The following is a 26,694-nucleotide window of genomic DNA, read 5'->3' on the forward strand; positions in this document are numbered from 1 at the left end:
TTACTGGGCACAAAATAGTCTGTAACAAATAACAGATTTCCCAAGCATCTGACCATATATTTATAATGTCTATGTAACCGTTAACCTAAGAACAGCTAAGCTGCACAGGTTGATCTCAGCCTACACATTTAAAAGCCTTACAGAGATAGTGCAGTCCCTGTGATTCATACACTGGTAACCTCACGATTGCACCACTGTAATACACTCTGTATGGGGCTTCTGTTGGGATTGGTCCAGAAGCAGCAGCCGGCTCAGAATGTTGTGGCCAGGTTACTGAGTGGGGCACCTGGATGTGCGCATATTACACCTATGCGGAGGGAACTACACTTGCTGCTGATCAGCTATCAAGCCATGTTCAAGGTTTTGTTCTTTACGGATAAAGCCCTGAACAACTCAGGACTCTGTTACCTGAAAGACTGCCTGCTCCTGCACAGAACTGTAAGATCATGTAGATCATCTGCGGAAATTCTATTCATGGCACTGCACCCTACTGAATATCACAGGGCAGTGACCCCCAAATGGGGTTTTTCTGCTGTTGCCCCTATACTGTGGAATGCCTTTCCCTCTTCCACATGTGAAGAAGCAGCCATCAGTTGCTTGAAACATCTTGTAAAAATTTATCTTTTTGTAAAGCTGGCCCATAAGATGTGACTATTTTATGTGACCGAATTCCCTCAATTTATTTACTTTTAGTTTATTTACTTTTACTCATTTTTATACATCTGTTCCATTGGTTTTGGGCTGTATTTTTGTTTTATATTGTATACTGTTTAGATATTTTTAAGATACTAAGTGGTCTTTCAGTGCTTTAAAATAAACAAATTAAACTTTGGAGGGAGGGCGTGTCCCAAAGGCACCCAAAATTGTGAAGCATGTTGCAGTCAAAAACCCTCCAAATGCTGTTGGACCCCCAACTTTCATGAGCCCTAGCGTGAGGGATGTTGGGAGTTGGAGTCTAGCAATATCTGGAGGGCACCAGCAAGTCTATTCCTGTGCTATAGCAATCAACAAGTAAGCAAACTCGAACAACGTACTGAAAGGTCTAATAACGTCTGAGCATTGTGCACAAATGAGCTCCAAGTGCAAGACAAAATAAAGAAATTACGTGATATTCTGTCACAAAAAACAAGTGGCAGAGAGAGAACATTTGAAATAGAAGCACTTCCTCTAAGGGAGAAGGGAGGGTGGTGAAGTTCCAGGTATCTCCCAAAGGTTTGCTTTGTATTGTGGTTTATTGTTAATCCTGGACTTTTAAGAGTTTTAAATGCATAAATGGCAAAATACCTAATAAAATCTAGAGGATTGAAGCCCTGGTGCATAAAGAAAGATTCTAGGCCACTGTGGTCCACAGAAAAGCTGGAAATGAATGAATGGCACTGTGAATATGCAACATGCTCTGCTTCAAAAGTCGCATACAAACAAAACATTCTTAAGATACTGAAGATCCCCTGTTTGCAATGACATAGAATTAGCAGAAGCCCTGCTACCACAGAAGAACTGAAATGGGAAGCAATCGTAGGCAGGACAAGGGCAGTCAAAGAGAAAAGCTTTTCTTCATTAACCTACTTAGCTCCAGACAGGCTCCTGTATCCTGACAAGCTTTATGAGAGTTATGTAGAAGGGGAAAGTGCTTAATGTGGAGCTGGTCCACAATGTACGTTGCACCTGCTACACCTTGAGCTGCTGAGCAAGGCCCAGTAGCCCAGCTTGGGTGACCAGCTGGCATCCTCACACCTGTCCTTCTCTTTCAGTATCCATTCCATCTTGGACACTAATCAATAAAGGCTTTGTCTGTGGTCCATATGTTACTTCTTTGTTGCTAGGGATTGATAGATAGGGTTCTCTTTTCCTCACCTGAATACGTTCTAGCTTCAACTGGCCTCAGGATGCAACTCAGAGGCTGGCAGGGAGTCTGATGGGCTCAGGGCAAGTGGCCTCTCCTACCTGTGCTCCATCACTCTGTACCAAGAGGGGCAGGGGGCATCAGTGGGATGGGTCTCCCCTCTAGCTGCTTTACATTTCAAAGAGAAAAGATGTTCTTGAACCATAACTGATGGACCTTCAGAACTGATGCAGAGCAGATGTATTTAACACATGTATTTTCACTTTGGCATCTGTACATGGTAGCAAGCATTTATAGGGAGACAAGGTCTCCTTTAGCCCCAAGTGACTATATATCAGTGCATCAGTGACTGTATGCACAAATATTGAGTTAACAATCTACACTCTCTGCTAGGAGCTCCAAAGCCATTAGGGAAAGTGTAAATAGAGTAGCAGACAGTGATTTAGAATAAACATATTGAACGGACACTTCCGTGCTGTTCTCTGAAAGATATCCTCTGTCTGCAGAGTCCACCAACCCATTTGAAAATGATCTACTCTCACTGGTCATTTCCTGGCAAGCAACTTGTAAACTGTCCACACCATCACTTTCTGGCATTCACTGGCCAGATGCAGCCTGCAAGAACATCCGTCAGAGGATAAGCTTACAGAGTGGACATGTCCCTAATGCTAGATGCTTGCTATTGGCTCTGCTCCTGGGACTCACTCCAAATCCACACACAGTACAACTTTAAATTATCTACTACAGGATAGTGTAGGCAGAAGAACAAGGCTCCAGTTACCCCAAAGAGCAGTTTCCAAAGCAAAACAATTTTTTAATGTAGCATTAGGATCCCAGCTCATGTTTGATTCATGTTTGGCTTTTATTTATTTTAACTGTAGCAAACAAAACTAAGAGTAACTGCAAAACAAGATGCTCAGCAGAGAAACGCTCTGTCTTGATTCAGAGCGCCCTGTCATCACATGCTTGCTCTCAGTCACTCAACACCTGTTTCCAATTTACATGCTCCTATACCAATAGTTCACTATATTAGTTTACACTTGTTTGATTGCCTTCTCGCTTTTAGGCTGTGTGTATTACTAACAGGTTATTCTTAGTAACAGATTAAAGTGCATGTTGACCCTGGAGGCTTTGCTTTCACTTTCTATCTAATTCAATTCCTTTCTCTTGGGACCCTCCTCTGAATTCACCTTCCAGCGAGTTATTGTGCCGTTTATGTGGAAACAGTGGGTTCCTCAACAACAACAACAACAAACATAGGGCCCTGGAAAGATCAAGCGACTATTTTAAAATACATAAAATTAATAAAATATTGATAGCTACAGAATTAGACACTTTAATAAAATACTGAAACTTACAAAATTCCAATTGGAACATTACTTTCTGACTCTTTTATCTCTGCAAAATTGGGTATAGCAGAGAGTAGGGTGGTACTGTATTTAAACTGCTCAACATGCAACATCCTACCTCCAGACTGTCACAATTTTGTGAAAGGGATTCAAGTGCATATCAGAACTTTAGGTTTGCACAATTAAAATAGATTAAACAGTCCCATCACCTTGAACAACAAATCTATTTAAAAAAACAATCTGGTTTTTTGAGGTTTGGAAAGTGATGCGTAAATGCACTGTGTGGGATAAATGAAAGACCAACCAGAAGATGTATAAACACCACACAAGCAAATCTGAATTAATGTAGAACAAAGACTCATTGCCATATAACTGTCCCCCATATAAATCAAAACAAAAGACCATATATAATCTAAATGTGCAGAAAATTTGTGTAAGCAAATCAGGATGCTCAATGTACAGGATATATATAACCTGTTCACTTTAATATGGGAACCATCAGCACTTTTATTGCAGAAATTTCTACAGCCATGAGAGTAGCACCCAATAACTACATTCACATTTCTCTCTCAACAATTTCCAATTTGAGAATTACTCAATTTGGTTCTTGCTGCCCAGATTCAATTGTTACTAAGCACTTCTCGGTTACAATGACCCAGCATTCAGTGGCAATAATAGGGTCCCCATGAGCTGAAATACGTACATGCAAGCACACGAAGGGGGAAAGATGGTTTTAAAAAAGTATCCTTATAAACCACCCTTTGGCGGCACAGACATTTCATAACTAATTGCTTTGTACTGATCACAGATATCAGCCATATCTTCCAAAAGGCTAGTTAAGTCTATATATGGTCAGAAGATTGCAGGGCCAGAATATTTGTTTTGTTCTGCTAGAATCAGATAGCTTTGTGCCCATCTCTTACTCCAGTGGGTTGGAGCTAGATCACTCGGCGGAAGGTTGATCTGCTGGAGAATTAAAAACCTACAAGTCCTCATCGCCGCTTGTGTCAATGATTAAAGCCAAGATGAGGAAGAGCTGCAACAAGAAAGCAACTTCACCCCATCTTTCTAAAATGAGGTGCTCAGTAAGGACGACGCATGCAATTCCACCTTAGACAGAGATTTGATTCATTATGTTATCTATCATCTATCGATCTATCGATCTATCTATCTATCTATCTATCTATCTATCTATCTATCTATCTATCTATCATCTATCTATCTATCATCTATCTATCTATCTATCTATCTATCTATCTATCATCTATCTATCATCTATCTATCTATCTATCTCGAGGCTTTAACTCTACATAGTTCTTTTTTTCCTTCTTGAGGTGTAAAATGAAAATTTCTTTTTAAAAAGGGTTCATTTATGTATCTGTCTTCTGTGGGGATAAAATTGGCTACATTTTACTGCCTCATTGCACCCAAGAAAGGAAGAAAAGTTAACAGTTAACACATTGTCCAACAGAATGAAACAGCTACACTAAAGCAGTAAAATAAGTGTCAGATTGGTGTCTTAGCATTGTTAATGTATGAGGTCCCCTGATTGTCAAATGACAGGCTGATTATGAAAGCTTCAGCAGCAATATCCTAAAACTGTGCAAAGACAAAGACTGAAAGGTGTCACTTGGGAGGGCATGCCATAGATGCTGTTCCCAAATATCTTATTTCCTGAACAGAGAGAACTGATCCCAATCTCCTTATGCTTCACAGAAGGAAGTGACTCATTATGCTTCACAGAAGGAAGTGTGCTGGGTCCTAGACATTTAGGGCTTTATAGTTCTGCAGTAGTTTAAATCCTACCTGCACACACTCTTTCAAAAGACCAGAAGAACATCAGTTCAGACCACTGTACTGTTAAGTGCACATTATTCACAGCACATTATTATGCTGTCTATCTGCCACCTAGATGGTTGACTTGTGTTGGTAGTAAAACTGTAAGGCAATGCCACTGGAAACTGAGCAACAGGAACCATTGGACGTATTTGTAATGTGGAAAAGGCGAAAGGAAATGGATGAGATAATGACTGGAGTATTTGTGATAGGGAGATCACATATGCATATCTTTGATAGGTGATAAGCAATAGGCATTCTATCATCTTCCCAAGCATATTATTCCCAGGGCCATGTGTACTCAGCACATCTGCCAGTTTACTAAGCAAACAGAAAATTGGTACAAGGTTCAGAACTTTCACCTTTATTTTAAAAAGCAAGTTCCCAGCCCTCAAGGTTGCAGAATAAGCTTGAGAATATGGAAGCCATAGGTGTGAATTTTTAAAAGCCAGATGAGATCTGGGCAGGCATCTACTAGTCAGGAGATGCACCTTGATGCACTGTTTAGCCTCTTTAAAAAAGGTAAAAGGACCCCTGGCCATTAAGTCCAGTTGCGGATGACTCTGGGTTTGCAGCGCTCATCTCACTTTACTGGCTGAGGGAGCCGGCGTTTGTCCTCAGACAGCTTCCCAGTCATGTGGCCAGCACGACTAAGCTGCTTCTGGCAAACCAGAGCAGCGCACGGAAACGCCATTTATCTTCCTGCCAGAGTGGTACTTATTTATCTACTTGCATTTTGACGAGCTTTCGAACTGCTAGGTTGGCAGGAGCAGGGACCGAGCAATGGGAGCTCATTATTCCAAACCAAAGCTCCAAGTTTCTGTCCCAATACCACTCCAGCTCCAATTCTCAAACCTTCTTTTCACCTTCTCATTGAGTCCCTGTGAATGTTATCTGAAAACTGATTTTGGAAGCAAAAGAGATCATGCAATACTAAAATGAAACAAAACTCAAAGCAAGCCTAGAACAAAATAGTTCACTAGCATAATTCATTCTATTTGTAGAGTTTGAGTTTTCTTGACACAGAATATGGAAAATTTTGATACACAGTATGCCCTTTACTACTCCTGCCCTTCTGCGTCCTTCATATGTCAGATTTTAGTCTAAGGACTCTTCTACTGATGAAGCATGATATTCAGCAATATTGGGAAATTTTCACATATGTTAGCAAGAAAACAAATGCTAATTCCTCTCTTAGAAGAAAATAACCATAGAAAGCTGTAAACACCCATATCCTCACCCAAAAGCCAGGCTCCATGTTCTAATCTATACCACATAAATCCATTGGGCCCAACTGTACTAATCAGAAGTCATAGCAAAATGCACTAGAGATCCCCCCCCCCAATCTCTTTGGAATTGACTATTCTGCATGACTGAGAAGGGTGAGCCCAGAAACCGAACTGCTCTGTAGTCTCATTCTAGTTTAACTGGAGCAAAAGCCTTAACAATGCAAAATAACTTTTATTGAGTTGGACAAGAGACATGCAAGTTAAATGTTATTTTCTAACTTTTTGTACAAAATGCCTTAAATAATAGAATTGCGTGCTTTCTTCCCCCCAAAATATCCTTTTATTGATTTCCATCAGTATTGCATGAAATCACCATATTAGCTTTCCCCCATTAATGGGATCAGACACACAAGTCTTGTTATATTAGTGATTTTCACAGTGTAACTTAGTAAGCTATTTTTAATGCTCTGCCGGAGGCTTGCCAGGCTTGATCATATTTTGACATTCGATAGTAGAGGCACACTCGTTTTGGCCCAGTTTGCTTGATTTGCGATTATTAGGAGCGCAAAGGAATGCGACCCATCTATAAGAGCGAGACTAGGGGAGAAGAGCACTCTGATCAGGAAAAAGCCAAAGGCGCATTTCAAAGTCTGCTGGGACAAAATGGAATAGCAAGGCAAAAGAGAACAGAGTTGCTAAATGTGCTTAGATACAATGGGCTAAATGCCTTGCAGCTACTAAAATGAGATGAAGTTTTAATCTCCTGGCTTCTTTGCCCGAGCTGCCTTGCCATACTTAGCACAATAAAGGTAAAGGACCCCTGACAGTTAAGTCCAGTCGCGAACGACTCTGGGGTTGCAGCGCTCATCTCGCTTTACTGGCCGAGGGAGCCGATGTTTGTCTGCAGACAATTTTGACGTGCTTTCAAACTGCTAGGTTGGCAGGAGCTTCTTCTTAATAGTGGTCTTACGGTGCTTCAGAGAAAGTGTGCACGAAGCTGGGCAGGTAGGAGGGATCTGGTTCCCATTTGTTTGCACCTGCCTCAAAATTGCATAGTGGTACCTGGTGGGATCAGGCCACTTTTCGATTCTTTACCAAATAAGGAAAACTGAATGTAGACTTGGTGGTCAAAAGAGTATTGGAGCCAGCATGGGAAAGAAGCTTGTGGCAACAATAAGTTCCATAATGCAAAAGGAAGGAAGTGAGGAAGAGCAAGAGAGGCATAGAAACTTAGGAAGCTCCTTAACTGGTCAAACGATTTTTCCATCCAGCTTACTACTGTTTATTTTGACTGGTAGTTGCTCCCCGGCGTCACAGTGACTCTGCCATCACCTACTACTGCTCCTTTTAAGTGGAGATACCACCGATTAAACCTGGAACCTTTTGCACACAACCTTGTGCTGCTATGACTTCTCTTTGAAACAAGGTTTAATGACCCAATGTGGATAAGGCCATACCCTCCAACATTTCTCCGATGAAAATAGGGATGTCCCATTCCATAATGAAAATTTTACTATTTATACCCCACACATCTTACTGGGTTGCCCCAGCCACTCTTGGCAGCTTCCAACTAATAATAATAATAATAATAATAAACATTAAAAAACTTTCCCTATACAGGACTGCCTTCAGATGGCGGGGGGGGGGGAGGATAACTCCATACCCTCCAACATTTCTCCAATGAAAATAGGGACATCCTAAAGAAAAGTGGGACATTCTGGGATCAAATCAGAAACTGGGACGACTTCTCTAAATCAGGGACACCCCTGAAAACAGGGACACTTGAAGGGTCTGTAAGGCAGGTACGCCCACAGCATACCTGCCTTACAGACTTACATCCACTTTTGCCCTAAATGTTCAAGTCAGCTGGAAGCCTAGATTCTGACAAAAACCAATGAAAAATAAATGGGCAGGTGTAATATTTTGCTGAACTTCACTGAGTGACCACCCCACTGGTTTATATATATACCACACATCTCGCCTTTGGTGCTGTGCCAGGGATACAAACCCACAAAGCAACTGAAACAAATTCTCCTTTAATCCCTACCACCACTATATGTGAAACCTGCTGTAATTCAGAAACAGCAGTGCAATAATTTTTTTACATATACTTATTTTGCCAATTTTATCTCCATATTATTGAGAATTGTTTTATATTGCTTTAAGCACACTGTTTAGATTTTTAAATAAGCAGTTTTATATATTGCTCTAAATAAAAAAACAACAGTTTTTCTCTTCATGTATGACAAGTTGTCAGTACCATTGTACTTTTGAGGAAACAGTCATAGTTCCTCTGTGTCATATAACATATCTACTTGCAGAGCGATTTTTGCTCAGAAGTCAGACCATTGTATCCAATGGAGCTTACGTGTGTGTGTGTGTGTGTGTGTGTGTGTGTGTGTGTGTGTACGTGTGTGTGTAGATAAGATTGCAGATTTAAGATGTGTGGAGAATTAAAAGAAGAGCAGAGCAGAAAACACCAAAGATAGCAGGCATACTCTTCATGGCATATTTTCATGTTATTGGACTACAGAATGTCTATATGGTTAGGGCTGTGCTTTCTAGCATATTGGGAACGATAATTTAATCCAGAGTTCGCAGTAGCAAATATAATATAAAATAAAATGCATTTCCAAAGATTATACCAAAGCTCTAACACTGGAGGGGAGAGGGGAAGGGTTAAGAGAAGGAGATATCCATGACCAGATCTGAATCCATTTTCAGAATCCATTTTTCAATGCCTGACTCCTGACATTTACAGGGTAATAATTAAACACAGTGTTTCTGAGCATACAAAGTGTGTCTTATTTTCATCACTGGAGCCACAAGGGCACCCACATGCACACAAGTGGAATGACAGCCCAAGCGTATGATGCTAAGGCACCTCTCATTTTAGAAATTAAGCACTTGCGCTATTTGTATTAAGAGGATGCCATTATTTCTCTTCCAAGAGAAGGAGCGACTGACCTAACAGCCACCTCATGTGCTTTTGCAAACTGGTCTTCAATTGCAAACAGATGAGTGTTGCTCACCAACCCCCAAAAGCCTTAGCAGTAAGACTGCAGTTCACTTGAAAACACCTTCAGGAATTCTGGCAAGAACCCTGCAGTGACAATTATGTTTATGGGATGTGTGCGTCCATCAGGAAGGAATCTGTCATGTTTGCGCTATTATTATGATTCTTCCCACTTTATTAACATCCTTTTAGTAACCACAAGCCTTTCAGAAAGCTGCTTTGGCGGTTTGCAACCACAGCAGTGCAACATGTGCAGGGCTCTTCAGTGGTGGGGAAAGAGGCTACATTAGTCGTATTCATATAAAGAGTCTTGGGGAAGGGGTTAGAATTGCTCTAACTGTTGCAAATCCTCAGTCACCTTGGGCTTCAGGGCTGTCACTACACAGCTAACAATAGCTATTCACAGTCCTTGACACAGACCTCTGATCCACAAAGGACTTGTTCTCCTCTAGTGTGTTTAGTCATAGCACAGAAGTCAGCAGCCCAGCCTGGCTTCTGAGACATGGACCCTGTAAGAATAAACTGTTTCTTCTCTCATCCTCCTTTTATTCTCTATCCAAAGAAGGGTTGATTCAGATGACTGACCTGGATTGCTCTAAAGATTTGTCATGTCAGACTGTTGTCCTATAGGAATCACAATGACCTGGGTTCAGATGCAATGCTAAACTATGGTTTAGCATTTCATGCACAACCTTCGGCTTGTGTGCTCCCCTCATCCTCGTGGCTCAACCATGAGGAACAGAGAGAAGCTTTTGTTTCACATTCATTTTCAATTAACCATGGTTTAGTCCTAAGTCTGAACACTAAAATGTAGTTTTTGTGTCTTGACTATGGTTTACTGGAATAAGCTAGCTTCATAAGCCTTGGACAGCCTTCCAAGGGCCACGGCTCAATGGTGGGAAGGGCCAGAGGCAAAAGTAGCAGAGCAATGGATGTAAATTTTACCTTTGTGTTTGTTTCAACGCACACTTAGCCCTTGCTATCCTCCATCGATCCAAGCAAGCAACTGCAAACCCTTCAATAACATTGGATTGGATCCAGATTTATAGTGCATATTAAACCACTTAACCATTTATTTTGAGAAGCAAATCCTTTGAGTAGTATTTAACTAAGTTTTACCTCTGAAATTAATGAACATGCCTAGGTTAGAACCATTACTTTATATTGGTCTACTCTGAATAAAATGTAGTTGAATGCCTTGAAGTCAGTGGGGCTTATTCCTTACGGGAAGATTCAGCTGCATGCTAAACGTCCGCTGTTACATGCAAGACACTGCGTGATTTGACCTAGTATAGGAACATAGGATGCTCCCTTATACTGAGTCAGCCCAATGGCCCATCTAGTTCAGTACTGTCTACACAGACTGGCAGCAGCTCTCCAGGGCTTCAGGCAGGGAATCTTTTCCTAACTTACCTGGAGATGAGATGCTAGAGTTTTAAACTGAGACTTTCTGCATGCAAAACAAATGGTCTATGGTCTTTCCCCTAAGCTATGCCCCTTCCTCAGGCTTTTCATAGGTTGATCCTGGTAGATGCTTCAGAGGCAACATCTCTCTTGTGCAGTAACTTGAGCCATCAGATCTCTGACTTAGAATCAAGCTGACCCATGGCAGGACGCAAGATCTTTAACTGATTGTATTGAAAACTAGCCGAGGGATGTATTTTAGGACCATGAAGGGGAATGACTCTGTAGATTTTATTTTATTTTTTAAGAGACTGTAGCCACTGGAGAATTACAAACCATTTACCTCACGCTTCGTTGATGTTTCTAGGCAATGCTCTCAAGTGGCACTTGTATGCAGATGAAATGCAGTTTGGAGTTCTAGTATGTTATGGAAACATTTTCCTGTGACAAAATATGCAATGAATGACTTGGTTTGAAATCCTGCCAGCCTGTGTGTGCTGCTATCACAACATTAAATGACTTTTACTTAGGGTGAAAGTTCTTGTGATAAATCATGGAAAAACTGACTTGTGCTATCTTTAGTCACCGTGCTGTTTCGCTCTCACAAGTCATTCACAGCTCTAAAAATACAATTTATATCACCACATTCCTGGAATTCTTTCAGTTCTTACATTCTGATTTAAGTGGCATTAAAGTCCCGGCTGCAAAGTTCAAGCCACGGGACAATATCTCATCAGGGGATTAGTTGTCACCTGAGTTCAATACATTGTTTGCAGTATTTATTTGATCTGAGCTCCAAACCTAATGCAGAAAATCTCCCTACACATACACCTACTACCTGGTTATGTGGAACAAAGGCTAAAATGATCTTGGGACAAGATAATCATTTAATAAGCACACTCTGAGCGCAATAAAGATTTAAATTGAAACACATGCATGTCACAGAGGCTGCTTGCCTATGGAGAAAGCCTTAGTGGGGTCCAGGTTTACTCTCAAAACCTACTAAGATTCAGTCCTCGTGCACCTTCTCAGAACTGTAATTTGCTGGTGTTTTGGACTCACACATCTTTGTCATTTTCCAATTGATTAACTTACAAGATTTTTCCAAAATAGTTATTGATTTAAAGACACCAGCATGTCTGGCACTCGCTCTCTGGATTTAATTACAACTTTCCCTGATACTTCATAGTTTAAGCAGAACTGAATGCTTTCTAATTTTCCCTGATAGGGACCATGGGGTACGTTGTGTTCTTTATCCCAACTGGCAGATCAACAAAGCTGAGCAATAAAAAGCTCAATTTGTGTAATAAACTGTGGTACAATCTACTACTTAGGCACAAGGTCCTTGAAAACATGCAACCTTTTCTGCACATTACTTTAAACTCAAACCAGATGGACACTTACAATTTCTTGTCTTTCATTCAAGTGGGTCAGGGAATATGTAGTTGGAGGGAGTCTGTTTCACCACATTTGTATCCTCTCTTTTGCCTAAGTAGCTCAAGAGGCAGTTTAGAATCACAACAGCCCTGTGAGGCAGGTCAAGCAAAAAGACAGTGGAAAGACACCAACACACACACACACACACACACACACACACACACACTGTACTCCATCCCACCATTAATGGATCGGCATGGAAAAGAGCAGGAACATGGAGCAGAACAACTATGCCACTCTTATAACTTAAGAAAAAAATCATTTCTATACGATTCTACTTAGAAGTGACTCCTATTGAGTCCTACTGAGAAACATAGGATGCTGCTTTATACTATTGGACCACCTAGCTCAGGATTGTCTACACTTCCAGGGTTTCAGGCAAGGGTCTCACCTAGCCTGATGTGGGTATGTCAGAGATTGAACCTGGGACCTTCTGCAATGGGTTCAGTCAGGCTTACGTCCAGGTCAGTGTGCCTAGGATTGCAGCCAAAATGACCTACAGCAGACACCAGATATGAACCTGGATTTTCCACATCCAAGGCCACAAATTCCTAACTTAGCTTCTTTAAAAACTGCCCTGGGAAAACAAAAGGCAAACACAATGTAGGATGTGTCCTTGAAATATTTAGGTAAATTCAAAAATCTGCTAGTTCATGCAATCAAAATGGTGCAAAACTGACTAGTACTTCTTAACCTTTCCATTACAAAGACTATTATGTTGCCAGCAGCATGAATAACCTTAACGTATGCCATCCTGGTGAGTGAAGGTTATCACTCCTGCTCACTTTCAAGAATAATTACACTGAATCCACTGAACTCTAGTGTATGCTTATGCAGTTACACTTACTTTCATCTCAATCTAGTGCATGGTCCATACATAACATGCAATTTTATTTTATTAAATATAATGTATACCCTATTGTCAGGGAACTGCCATCGGAAAGACAGGATGTGGAGAGGCTCTCAGAAGGCAGGAGAGAGTCAGCAGCGGAGGAAGGCACCAGTAGGGGGAAATCGGGAAGTCTTAAGGAGAGAGAGATGGAGGCATGGCTCAGGGACTCTTCCAGCAGTAACAGCGGAGGAGTTTCAGATCCTCCCATAAGCACCCCCACTCCTCGCCGGAAACTGTCGCGCCGAGAATCCAGACGACGCGTTTCCGTCAAGGAACTTTTATGTTGGAATAGATTCCGTAGACGCCCACTGTCGGATTCTACCAGCGACTGACGGAGCCATGCTTTGGGGGTTCCGTTAGAGACAGAGGTTGGCTGGCTAGCCAAAACCCGGAGGGATCAAGCTTTACGCACAAGCAGCTCATTATCCCATCAAACCTATCTTCTTGCAAGCACACCACAGTGGTTGCTGCTACTACTACTACTACTACTACTACTACTACTACTACTACTATTCCCTTCATCCGAAGATCACAGGTGGTTCACAACATAAAAATACAAAATGAGAACACAAAATACATAATAAAACAAACACAAATCAATAACCCCATCCCACAAACATAGAAAAAGGCCATAGAATGTTCAATCAGCCCAAGGTCTGGTTATAGAGGAACATTTTCTGTCACCTAAAAAATGTAATGAAGGTGCTAAGCAAGCCTCCCTAGGGAGAGCATTCCACAAATGAGGAGCCAGCATAGAAAAGGCTGGGCCTTTTCATGGGCCTTTCATGGAGGGGGCACACAAAAAGAGTCCAGGTTGGCTTATGTGGGGAAAGATTCTATGATAACGCATTGCAGTAAACAATAAAAAAAACTAATCAAAACCATTAAAATGCTAACAGAAACCATCCAATAAAATTAATCAATAAAAAAGGCAGCAAGGTGCTTAGGACCTTTAAAGCAAAAAAACTCTATCATGAAATGAGCCCAGAAGCAAAGTGACAGAAAATGCAGATGACACAGGTACATAATTATTTCCTTGACCTGTCCCAGACAATATTCTGACAACATTACTTGGGACTAACAGATACTTTTCAAGGGCAGCCCCATAAAGACAGAGTCAGGATTTATGAGTCACTTCTTTCCTCACAACTTGCAGTTTTAAAGTGTTTTTATCAGAAAGGTAGGTATCTCACCATACGTCAAAGTAGCACCATACTTTTGCATTTATGTATGCACCTTGCTGCCATATTCAGAGCATCTTCTCTCTTTCTCTCTGATCTCTTAGGAAAAGGACTCACCATTCTTGCTCTCAGCAAATGTAGGGACTTGGGTACATGACTGAAGAGTCAAGTCTCTCACTTCACTGCAAACACAGTCCTTGAGGAACACTTCTGAATTTTCACTGGATGCATTTTTCTGCCTGAAAGCTCCTGTTTAATCACACCATTCATCACTAGGCCTGAAGGGACTTTGTCAGATATCTCTTCCTCTACTTTGAAAGTCCCACGCTTTCTAAGAACTGGGACTCCAACAAAAAGCTGTAAGGAGAAAAGTTGATATATGACTTGATATGATACTGGAGGCAGGATAGAACACATGGAAATTGCATTGAGGACACAATAATTGCCACACATTCTGTGTCTCAAAAGTGAGGCTAGATAGTCTTACAGTTTCACTTCAACTGGTTCAAATGGCAACAGAAGAGTCAAGATTTATGTCCCCTCCATTTCCTATCTAGTCGCGGTATTATATTGCCATATATCATTTTACCTGTAATGGATTTGTGTGGATCAGCAACCAACCATTTGTTGCCAGAATTCAAAACTGGGTCTGGCTCCGTGGCAGCCAGGGGAAGGGGCCAATGGCCACAAAAAATGGTGTGGCTCCTAGGAAGACAGGAGAGCTGCCATGTCAGGTCTCAACCTTCACCCATCCAGGTACCAAGTAAGTGACCATTATACCACAAGGCTCTATGCACTGGAGCTCACATAGCTGTCAATGTTTTTCTCACTTTGAAATTTGATGGAGTAATACAAGTAAAGTAATAAAAATCACTGAGGAAGTGACTGTCATAGTAACTATGGCTGGGAGTGGGAGTGAAGGGCAATTTGATTCTGGGTCTACCTAGTCTAAATCCAACAGTATAACCTTCACTATCCACTGGAGGGGGGGCAACATAGTAATGAACCAGCAGTGGGTCAGAGTTTACTGGAATACATTGATAAAGACAAAATGCTGCCAATGCCCACATTTACTGATTATGCAGAAAATGTATTTGTGTGACCACACTGTCCTGAATGTGCCAACTCTAGCTACTACCTGACAGGATAAAAACTGAGGTACACAAGGGTTCAACTGGCTTAAGCATGCCACACAGATATCCACATAGTCCATTGTTTACATAAAGGTCTCCATTTTGGTACTTCAGCCTATTTTCATGACCACAGGAGAACCTCATTCATTTGTTCCAAGAGTGCAGGTTTGAAAATATAAGTATCAGTTTAGAATGGTTACAGAAGTTAAAAACAATTTCTTTTCCTTGAGGACTGGAAATGCTTCCTTCCTGATCTGGCCCATAAAATGCAGAAAACTGAGAGCACACCAGCCCTCTTCCAACCTGTCACACCATTGCCACACACAGAAGTTAGGGACATTCAAATAAAAGATCACAAAAATGTAGGATTTAAATTTTAAAATTAGGAAAATGCATTATCATTGGAAACAATGATCCAATATGCATATGTATTCATCTCTAGCTGCCAACCTCCTCCTCAATTAATGAACAATGAGATGTTCACAAACTTAGATAGGAGATTCTCAGCTGCAAAAATAAGGGTGGCTACACAGCATCTTAAAGCAAATAATAATAATAATAATAATAATAATAATAATAATAATAATAATGTCTCCTAAGTGGTGTAACTTCCCATTAATAGCCCCTTGTGGCTTTGTTGGGCCAGTTGTCCACACAAATTCCCCTCCTGATTTATTAAGATTTTTTCCCCAGCAATTTTGGCATGCAATATGTCCAACAGCATGGCAATCCATCCACAGTTATACCCAAAACATCAAAAATCCTCTTCTTTATGTCATTAAGATACAACTAGCAATAACTGTTTATTCTTGTGTTTTCAAATATTCATCTTTCTTAGCATTTTGGAACTCTTGATGTGATGCATCTTTCCAGTGGAAAGTTATTGGTGATGACAGGACAATCCGGGAAACTGCATCTGCTCACCAAAAAAAATAAAAAAGTAACTTTGTGCAGCTGAACATTAAATCTTTGATGAATTAGGCCCAGGGCTTTGGTGACGTCTGTGCTGAACCAATATGACAGTTTTATATGGATTATGATTATTTATGTTTGTGAAAAATAGTGAGCGTGAGCCAGCAAGGCAGTGTCGAAGCTCTGGGACCACCAGCATCGGTGCTCCTCGTGGAGGCTTTTTATATTAGTAGAACAACATTATTCTGAAATTTGGAGCATGTGTAACCGTTTAATTTTCACTAACTGTAGTAGGGTGCTTCACTGAAAGCCTGGGGGTCATGACATGCCGTTAGAGACGCCTGCTTTCACAACACACTCAAGTAGCATTGGCGGGCTGGGCTCACTACCCCTCCTTACAAACCCCCATGTCAGATTTGGCCTCAAAACATTCCACACTGTTCCCTCACTTCAGCTTGAACTTAGCATATTTATAAAGCTTAAGCATACTTGTGAGCCTCAGAACACATCTCCCATCATACACTGCTGCCAACATATAAATTGCAAGACTATACACAGAACAGGACGTGTCCTGTCTCTTCTCTGCCTATAAATATTAAGACCCATAAAGTCTCATTACAATGGTAGCTTTACATGGGCTCTTCCAAGCAAGATGAAATCTGTTGAGTAAAAGTTTCAGACAACTCTGCTACAATGTTTCTGATTCTGCTTAATACCAAGACGTACAAAGGGGCCATAAATATTTGAAACAGCGAAAGAAAAATGTCTTCTCCACAACTGTCCGGATTCAGTTTTAATATAACAAGGACAACCCCATTGTAATACTGGCATCCTAGACACTAGGCACACCAATACCAAAATGAATGAATGAAATAAATATATATATTTAAGTTGACACCAATAGGTTTTATCACACAGCAAATGTTTGAAATGGTCTCTACCTTCCATCTGTCTGCCCACTGTGTTCAACATCTGAGGACCTGCTTCACGTTCAGGGCTGAGGCTAGCAAGAACATGAAAGCAGACCGTTTCAGTTGTCTCACTCGGGTGGTGGAAACTCTGCCTGAAGAGGTTGTTTTGATCCCCTTTCTCCCCCCCCATATACATTGCTAAGGCTCCCCTGCCCCAACATTTCCCCTTCCAGCTGTGTTGTTTTTGTTTGCATGTGTTCACTCCTGTTTTCCTGGCATTCAAAATCTGCCACCTGAGGTCTCTGGCTTAGAGACTGAGAGACTACTCCTTTTGAGATAAAACTGGGACTGCACACACGAGGCACTGAGGACCATCATGACAATTATGGCTAAAGCAGTAAAGAAAGAGTTTTTGAAACCAGTGGCATTTTAAAATAGCCTTTCAAACAAATATACAATTTGAGCATGGAGATGCAGGTAAGCACACTAACTGCTAGCCTTTAAAACTCCTGCCTCCCACAAGTTTTCCATGTCTGACCTGTTTTGTCTCTCTTATTGCCAATAGCCATCAGTCTTACTATTTCTCATGAAACAAATATATTGTAGATATAGTGCCCATTGAGGATATATTTTACAGAATTAAATATAATACGAGTGAACCAGTAATATTTTCTCTTGACACATCCATGACACTAATCATACACAGTATTCAAAGTGTTTCACATACATTGTCTCAGTAACAATAAATACGTAAGATAACAGCTTCCCTAAGCCATCTAATGAGTTCACAGCTGAGTATGTGTGATTTGGACTAACTGGCTGATTCCTCTGTGCACTTAGCCACTGTGCTACATAAGCTCTGTCTAACCCGTTTTTCCCCTTTCTGTTGGCTCTTTTTTCCCTGGCAGGTCCCCTCTCTTGCAGCATAAGATTCTACAGAATTACCCAGGCCCACTACAGTCTTTTCTGCTTGAAGGACTAAGCCTCCGCTTCAGCTTCAAAGGATTTAATTTCCTCATCTTCTTGGCTGAGCCTCTCTGGGATTTGGAGGTGGGCTGTTGTGAAATCACCACCTATATGTGAGCATGGCTATAAGACGTCTCTGATGCTGCTCACCCAGTCATGCCTTTGGTTCTCTACACAGCTCGCTTTTTCCTTGATTTGTTACGGGGCCAAGTTCAAGGAGTTACTACTAGTAATTAAAGCCCTTAACAGCTTGGGACTAGTTTACTTGCAGGATTGCCTCACCTCATATATGCCGACTCAGCCACTTATATCTGCAGAACTTGCAGAACTGACACTGTTACAGATGCCAAATTATACCCATTTTGCACTTGTAAGAAACCAATATTTGAGTGACAGCACCCACACTTTGACATCAGGCAGGTACCTTCAAGGTACTCTTTTCGGGGCCTGCTAAAAACATGTTTGCTTAGACAAGTCTACACATATTTAGAATGCTGGTGTGTTTTTAGTTTATTGCTGGTTTCAATTTTTTGAATGTTTTATTTGTTTTTACTAATAATCTTACTGTTTTGTAAACCACTTTGAGGTTTTCTACAATCAAGCAATAAATAAATTTTATGAAGTAAAATAAGAAATAAATAAGCTTTGAGTTTGGGGCTTGTTTGTTTTTTGCTCATCTAGGCATGTGGATGGAGAGAGGTAAGAACGAACCAGTCTCTGGGATGGATCAGATTGAAGCAGATTTTATTAATGTTGATTCTTGGAATTCCTGCTTTCACTTCTGTGCACTGAAAATTTCTGTGTTTCTCAACTCCTACATTGGAAACTTGCTGAGCAATCTGGAGATGGGTAGGCAGTAAGTCTGATAGATATATAATCCATTCTTACTCACAATCCCAAGACATACGTTACAGGCTCACTTGTTCTTTGGAAAATATGGACCAGGCAGGGTATTCTGTTAAATAGGTTTGATGGTTGAGCAATGCAATACATTTCCCTTTGCAAATTTAAACTCTAAATATCCATTTCCTCCAGAAACTCAGTGACAGTATTTCCACAGGGACAATTTTATTGAATTGTCCAGATGCTTGTAAAACAACCTGAAATATTTCCTATTTTAGGGGGGAGGAAGGGAAACACACTAAACCCCTGGAATGTTTCAAAAGCTGTTGGACCTATAGTTCCCCACATGCATCACCAATCTGGATCTTTTCTGAGACACTTGAAACATAGAATACAAGCTTCCCAGTTAAGGGACCTTCTTTCAATGTGGCCTTTACATCATTCTCATTAACTTTTCATTTAAAAAGGTATTTCTAAGGTAATGATTAAAAAAACACAGGGGAAAAAAGAAGCAAAAGAAAGTGACAAACTTTTCTGCCATCAGCTCCTTTTGCTGTTGCCTGCAATGGTTTCCTTCCAAAGGAAGTTGTGTCAAGTGCAGAGAATGTGATAGAATAAGAGGCTCTCCCCACCCAGCACCTTGGTTCCTTTCCTGATGACCTATCCACCCCTCCATCTTCAGAGGATGAAGCCAAAGATTTAGAGGAAGTATCAGACTGGGAAAGGGATTTCCCGCACAGAACCTGTCCCAGGCATCCCCATGGCCTTGGAAGAGAAGCCCATGTTACTATGACTCTGACCTGAGGAGACTGCACCCATGTTCTCAGACTCCAACCCCAAAGCCACAGCAGAACCACAGTCTCCATGCACTGGAGTCAATGGCTACCAAAGCAGGTTCTAACCCAGGTTTCCTCAACCTTGGCCCTCCAGATGTTTTTGGCCTACAACTCCCATGATCCCTAGCTAGCAGGACCAGTGGTCAGGGATGATGGGAAGCCTGTTCTAACCCTTAATGGAACAGGCTTCTGCCTCTGCAGGTGGAGCTAGCCATACATATGAAGCTGTGACTCTATTTAAGACTCCATCTGAGTCGGCTTGTGGTTGAAATAATATTTTAGTCTGCTTGTATCATATTGTACCAGAGGTATTCAGTGTCCTATCTGTTTTGCTTGGACTTGTCTCATTGGAACCTAACCTCAGCTTTCCTGACTTTGCTTTATTGGAATGTGGCTGCTACTTTACTTGAACTTGAACTTACTTGATTTTGCAGTGCTAAAACCCAAGCATACACCTAGCATGCATGCATTTGTTTCTGGGCACTGCCTGAGCAAAGGTAGCTAACCGTTTTCTTTAGCACTGGGGCCACATCCAGGTTTGGCCAATTCTCCAGTGGCAACATTGCCAGTGTCTTCTTTTATTTTGCTTTTTATTTTTTTATTCTGCTTTTGCAAATCAATAAGGGGGGGACTCGAGGCTTTTTGTAGGAACCAATCAAAATCATGAAACACAGTCAAAGTTAAGTCCTATAGTTGATTTCATTGGAATAATATGCATGCGTTTAAATATTTTCCACTGAAATTAGTGGGACTTAGGTGATTTACTTTGGCTGGATCATGCATATACTTTTTCAAGCCCCTTTATCTTTCCAACTCCTTTCGCTGGATGGAAACAAACACAGTGTAAGTCTAGATGTCTCATTCATCCACTTGTCTCCCATTTTTTCCTGTTTGTCTTAGCAAAGATTCAAGGGGAAGTAAATGCATCCCCTACTATTCCATGGTGAGTGGCTATCGAGTAATCAAGGCTTGCCATAAAACCTTGAAAACCAGCAGAGAAAAACCAGGAGGGAGAGAGAAAAGAAGGAAAAGGGAGCCACATAGATGAAACTTATCGCATTCTTTGCATGTTTATTGTGGTATGTTTGTGTTCCTGGGATTCTGCTTGCAAGAATGTTGCTGATAAAAAAACATGGGTATTTATGCTTGTTAGCTGTTGTTTACAGTGTAGTAGACAGTAAGGGTACTTCCAGATTCTCTAAGGAGTTGAAAGACAGGCAGGGCCAGATGTACTTTCCCCTGCTGACAATGATTCTCAGAAAGTTGACTAGTTGCCACAACTGATATTGGTGGATATGTGCAGAGAAGACAGGGGTGGGAAATTAACATTTTGGAAGTTGATCTTTTTTTATTGCCTAGAATAACAAAGTAATGAATTTATCCTTGTGAAAAACATTCCTGGAGTGTAGAATTGGGGTTAGCTGTTTTTCTCCATAGATAATATTAAAGTTTGGAAGGTTCTGTTCACTAAACTCCCCAGTGCTTCCTCCATTAAGCAGCAAGGCTGCTTCATTATCTGGAGGTTATAGTCCATTTTTCCCATCAAGTTGCAGATTCTTTATGTGCCCTAGAGAGGTGGCCTGCCCACCTCTCTCACCACTGCCAAAGAATAAGCAGCATGGGATGATTTCTTGAAAGCAAGGGAGAAGGGACTGCTGAAAAAAGTCCCAGACAGATTAGAAGCAGAGGAGTTGTTATCCTTTCTCCTACCTACAGTAACTCTCCAGGCCTTTCATGACTTACCTGCCTTGCACTTCCAGCTGCCCTGGATGCTCCATAACTAAAATGATCATTAAATATTGCTCTATGGAAGTCTCACAACAGATGGAATGCTGTTACAACAGGTATTGAATTCCACGACAAACAAATACAATCAATGTGAGCCACAGCTTCAAAGGGTATAATTATGTAAGATAGTTGTTGTCATTTTAGCCCCAGGTAATAAGAAATTAACAAGAAGCAAGGTGATAGCATACAATGGATGAACATCTATTAGACAAGAAATATTCTAGTCTTGGGCAGCTTCCAGGTTGCAGTCTTATATTGCACGCAAAGCATTCATAGTTGAGTTTGTCACGTTAGCTTCTACACATTCCAAGTTTTTTCCAGTTATTGCTATTTATTGCTATTCCTACACTTGCCATCCACAGTAGCGATTTAACTTTGAAGCCCCTCCCCTCAATCAATAACCACTACCATCCACTGCCTTTTTTTCTGTTCTGGGTACATGTATTCATTACTGTACCTTTGCACATGCACCTTTAACAAAAAAAATCCCGAGGAAGCGCACAAAGGCAAATGTTAACAGCATTAGGTATCCTGCTTCATAACAGGCAAAATGTGGGTTGTGCTTTGAGGGTGAGGGACAATCTCTCTTTTCAAAAACACACACACACAGTTCTAGCAAAAGCGTAATTTTTATCTGACAAAGGCTTGCACAAGAGTGAGAAAGAGTACTTGTGCAAGACCTCTGTGTGACATCATCATCATCATCATCATTATTATTATTATTATTATTATTATTATTATTAACTTTGAAGTAGTCCCCCACATGTACGCAGTGACTCTTTTTCAGCCCCACTCACCTCACAGAGTGTTTGTTGTGGGGGATGAAGGGAAAGGAGAATGTTAGCCGCTTTGAGACTGCTTCGGGTAGTGATAAAGTGGGATATCAAATTCAAACTCTTCTTCTTCTCCTAATCTAATTTTTGAAATGCAAACATGCCTTCGGCACATGGCAATAGCTGAAAAGGGTAAATTTATATTGTTTGCAGAGGCAGATTTAGGGGAGTCAACCGCTTCGGTCACACTGGGCACAGAGCCTCAGAGACATCACAGGGGATGCCACAACTGTGATGCAGAATGGAAGGTGAGAGTTGGGGGGGGGTGCGCCGAATTTTGGTGTTACACAGGGTGCTGCTGAAATTTGAGACCCCAAGGTCCACCACTTTTTTTTGGACTGTGGGAAACAAAGTGGCTCTGTTCGGCTCAGTTGTCTCTCAAGTATATACATATACAGCTCATCATCCCTATAATACAACTCAGTCAGACAAAAATGCAAGGAGCTTAAAAATAAAGGGAACTAAGTAAAGCTAAAGGACACCAAACAGTCTTCCTATTTTTCAAAACAGATGCAGAAGAGATGTTTCTCCAAGTTTGTACCGGACCAAGAGAATTGTACTTTGGGCACCACATGTACAAACAACTATACAAGTGAAGCCTTGCTCACAACACATGTAAAACTATGTTTGCACCAGACCTCAGTCACTTGGAAGGTTATGTGTGTATGAATGCATCACCTTTTGATACCAGTCCATTCATAACTGTCAATAGCTCTTATAAAAAAGAAAATTAGGATAATTCAGCCTAGAGCTTCCTATCTCTAAGGGTTCTAGGAAGCTTCCTAAGTGTCCAGCCATTCTTTTTGTAATTGCCTCTGCTTCCTGGCTTGTTTTGCTAGGGTTTCTTTTTTCTTTTTCTTTTTTACTACAACAAAATTATTTTTTAGAGAGGGGGAGGAAAGGGGAAAAAAACATGGCAGAGACTTGAAACGGAAAATTAAATGCAAATAACTCCTACACCAGGCCAGAAGAAGAGGAAGAAACAAAAGCCACAATGACAAACCTGATTAATAAAATAATGAAAAATATTCAGAAAGCACCAGAAAGTCCAGGAATAGAGACTTTACTTAGGTTGAGCGAGGGACAGGTTACCCATATTCTCCTAGGGGACCTACACAGATGTTTTTTTTCTTCCTGGGAGCACCTTATGTACCAACCAGGTGAAAAGCATCCACCTCTCGCTGTGTAGTCCTTTTCCCAAAGCATATGAAGACTCCACAACCAGTACAACCAGACTAAATAACAAACCATGGCCCTCTGTGGCCTAAAGTATCACATCACAATATTTTAGCAGCTGGGGCTTCCTTCAAGAAGAAAATCTCATTCTTCTATACTTGAATGTCTGAACTATAGACATTGAGAACCAGTGTGGTGTAGTGGTTAAGAGCGGTAGTCTCGTAATCCTGGGTAACCGGGTTTGCGTCTCCGCTCCTCCACATGCAGCTGCTGGGTGACCTTGGGCCAGTCGCACTTCCTTGAAGTCTCTCAGCCCCACTCACCTCACAGAGTGTTTGTTGTGGGGGAGGAAGGGAAAGGAGAATGTTAGCCGCTTTGAGACTCCTTAAAGGGAGTGAAAGGCGGGATATCAAATCCAAACTCTTCTTCTTCTTCTTCTATATTCAGTACACAACCTTAGATGGACAGCACATGCCTGAGCCTGTCATCCTGCCACGCAATTGTGACCAGGACACTGAGTCAGAAACTACAGTGTCATCAGCTGGCTCTGAGCCAAATTCTGGTGATCAGGGGACCACTGAACCTGAGGCTGGCAGGCAGGAGTCTGCAGAACCAATGCAACAGCATCAGGGCACATAAAAACGAAGTCAGGGCCTTCACAGCCACCTTCCCCTGGGCCTGAGGAATCAAGTGTTTCACAAATGCCTCCAACACTAGCACAGTGTTTCAGATGGAAGGCCAACACAGTGCCAGAGGGTTGTCTCTTGTTCTCCAAACTAGGGCAGAGTCTAAGAGTGCTGGAGGCAGAGCCTCAGAAGGCCTCAGTCTAGTCTCAGCCCTTGTTGGAGACTAAGAGCTCTCCATGGTGCTGTGACAACCAACCTGCTTTGTCCTGTAGGCTCAGGAAAGTAGCCTTGCTGCCCAGGACTGGAGATTACACTCTTATTCATGAACTGAATTAGGGGATAAATCAGACACAGTGGTAAAAAAGGCAAGGAAAATTCAACCTAGAAATCAGCATTTGAACCAATCTCAGATGGCCAAATGGGCTATAAAGAAAATGTGGCAGAAACTTCTTCTATTAGAGCACTGCTCATGAGGACCAAAACAATTGAACAGTTGATCTAGCCATCTTGTTTCCATTGTACAAGACTGCAATGCAATCCATTCCTGTATTTCTTGCTCAGGGCAATAAGCATGCTTTATGCAGTGCTCAGCACACCATTGGTGCTAAACATATAAATAAAAACAGATTCATAATGACAGCTGATAAAGATCCATCCCCTAGAGCACTTGTACACATGGACATGTTTGCTTTTTTGCATCAATGACTTAGTAAATCATTTCAATACTTTGAAGGTTCAGTGGAAACAGCCTGTTACTGTGCTGTTGATAAACTAGGATACACAACAGACCAGTGCCAAGGAAGCTACTTTCGTGTTTCATACATATATGCAGAGGAACTTTATTTGTTATTGTCACCTCACATGGTCTTTATAGCTCAAATGAACATATACTACCATTTTATTCCCACATCTGCACCTGATACTTGGCAGAACAGTAGAGAGAATGGACACAAATGACCAAACTACCCTGGGAAATACTCTCTAAGTGGCAATGTGTGGTAAAATGATTGCCTCTATCTAACCAGACAACTGGCTCATCAAGGACCGGAAAGAAAGCTGTGGAGAGCAAGGATAACAACACACATGCCCTGATTGCAGAAAATTGGGGAAAGGGGTAGACATCTCATTCCTATCACAAGGATAGAACTAGAGTTCCATTTCATCATGTTTTACTTTTATTGCAATGACTGGGCCTCTGTTTAATATACTATAGCTATCTTTCAATTCTTCTAAGAGGCATGAGTGAAATATAAGACCAACTGATTAGGTCCTTCCTCTCCTTGATTTTCTTCTTCTCAATTATTGTGTACATGACTGCATTTCCTTTTTTTAACAAAATACAGAGTGAATAGACACAGAAAACAGTGTCCTTTGGATGAGGTTTGGTGGACTTTGTCAGATCTGAGTGTCTCTTCTGAAGTCTCTACATGTCCTCTGCTAGGCCTGCTACAAAATTATAAGGACTTTCAAGTCATCCCACTCAGCCAAGGCTCTGATTGAGCTTCATTATCCATCTCATATGTTCACACTAGTCTTGTAGAAGTGACAGCTGGTAGATGGCATGGGGCAGATTTCTCAAAAACATTTCAAGAAATGGAGCTATAAAGTATTTTGAAAATGGAAACAATTAATAGACAGGAAGTGATCTAGATGGATCTAGAACAGTGGTTCCCAACTGGTGGCCCATGGACCCCAGGGGGTCCACATCACCATTCATGAAACAAAAACTACAATAGAGATATAGACATTTTTAAAAGTAGGGGTTCATGGCTTGGCTTTTGAAAAACAGGGGGGGCACTGTACCTAGCTAACTGGGTCCACCATAACCAGCAATCTCTCCATCAATGCTGCGCTGGCAAGGCAGCTACAGCAATGGCTTGCCTCTCCAAAAGGGTATAGGAGAATGTGATGCTAACATCCAATACCAAAACAAAGGTCTACCAGGCTTGAGTGTTGAGCATGCAGCTTTATGGAAGTGAGTTGTGGGCAACTTACAACTGTCAGGAGTAACGCCTCAATGCCTTCCACATGCACTGTGTCAGGAAGATTTTGGATATTACATGGCAGGACAGAATTTCAAACAAAGATGTGCTCCCCCAAGCCCATATTCTCTGGATGTTCACACTCCTGTCTCAGCAACGTCTATACTGGTTTGGTCATGTCCACAGAATGGAAGATGGCAGGATCCTCAAGGACATGCTCTACAAGGAACTGGCTTCAGACATCAGGCCTGATGGCAGACCAACTCTGCATTACAAAGATGTCTGCAAATGGGACATGAAGGCTGACAACATCAACCCTGTCATGTAGGAATCCCTTGCAGACAACAGCAGTGCCTGGAGACAGGCAGTCAAGTCCTGCATCCATAGCAGTGACCAGAGGAAAAATGACCACTGGGAGGAGTGCAGAGAGAAGAAACATAATGGTGAATCTGCAACAGCACAACTGGACACCTTCATCTGCCCCAGCTGCAACAAAACACA

General features: G+C 41.4%; 1 protein-coding gene across 1 annotated transcript in view; it reads right to left on the reverse strand.

Annotated features, from left to right (window-relative positions):
• Positions 1-26,694, reverse strand: part of MYOCD (myocardin) — a 220,826-nt gene that overhangs the window by 77,686 nt on the left and 116,446 nt on the right. Inside the window, 2 exon segments of the mRNA XM_083725808.1 lie at positions 14,305-14,427; positions 14,430-14,544. Of these exon segments, the coding sequence (XP_083581934.1) occupies positions 14,305-14,427; positions 14,430-14,544 (238 nt within the window).

Source organism: Podarcis gaigeae (genome assembly GCF_964106915.1).
Source record: "Podarcis gaigeae genome assembly, chromosome: 2".
NCBI classification, from domain to species: domain Eukaryota; kingdom Metazoa; phylum Chordata; class Lepidosauria; order Squamata; family Lacertidae; genus Podarcis; species Podarcis gaigeae.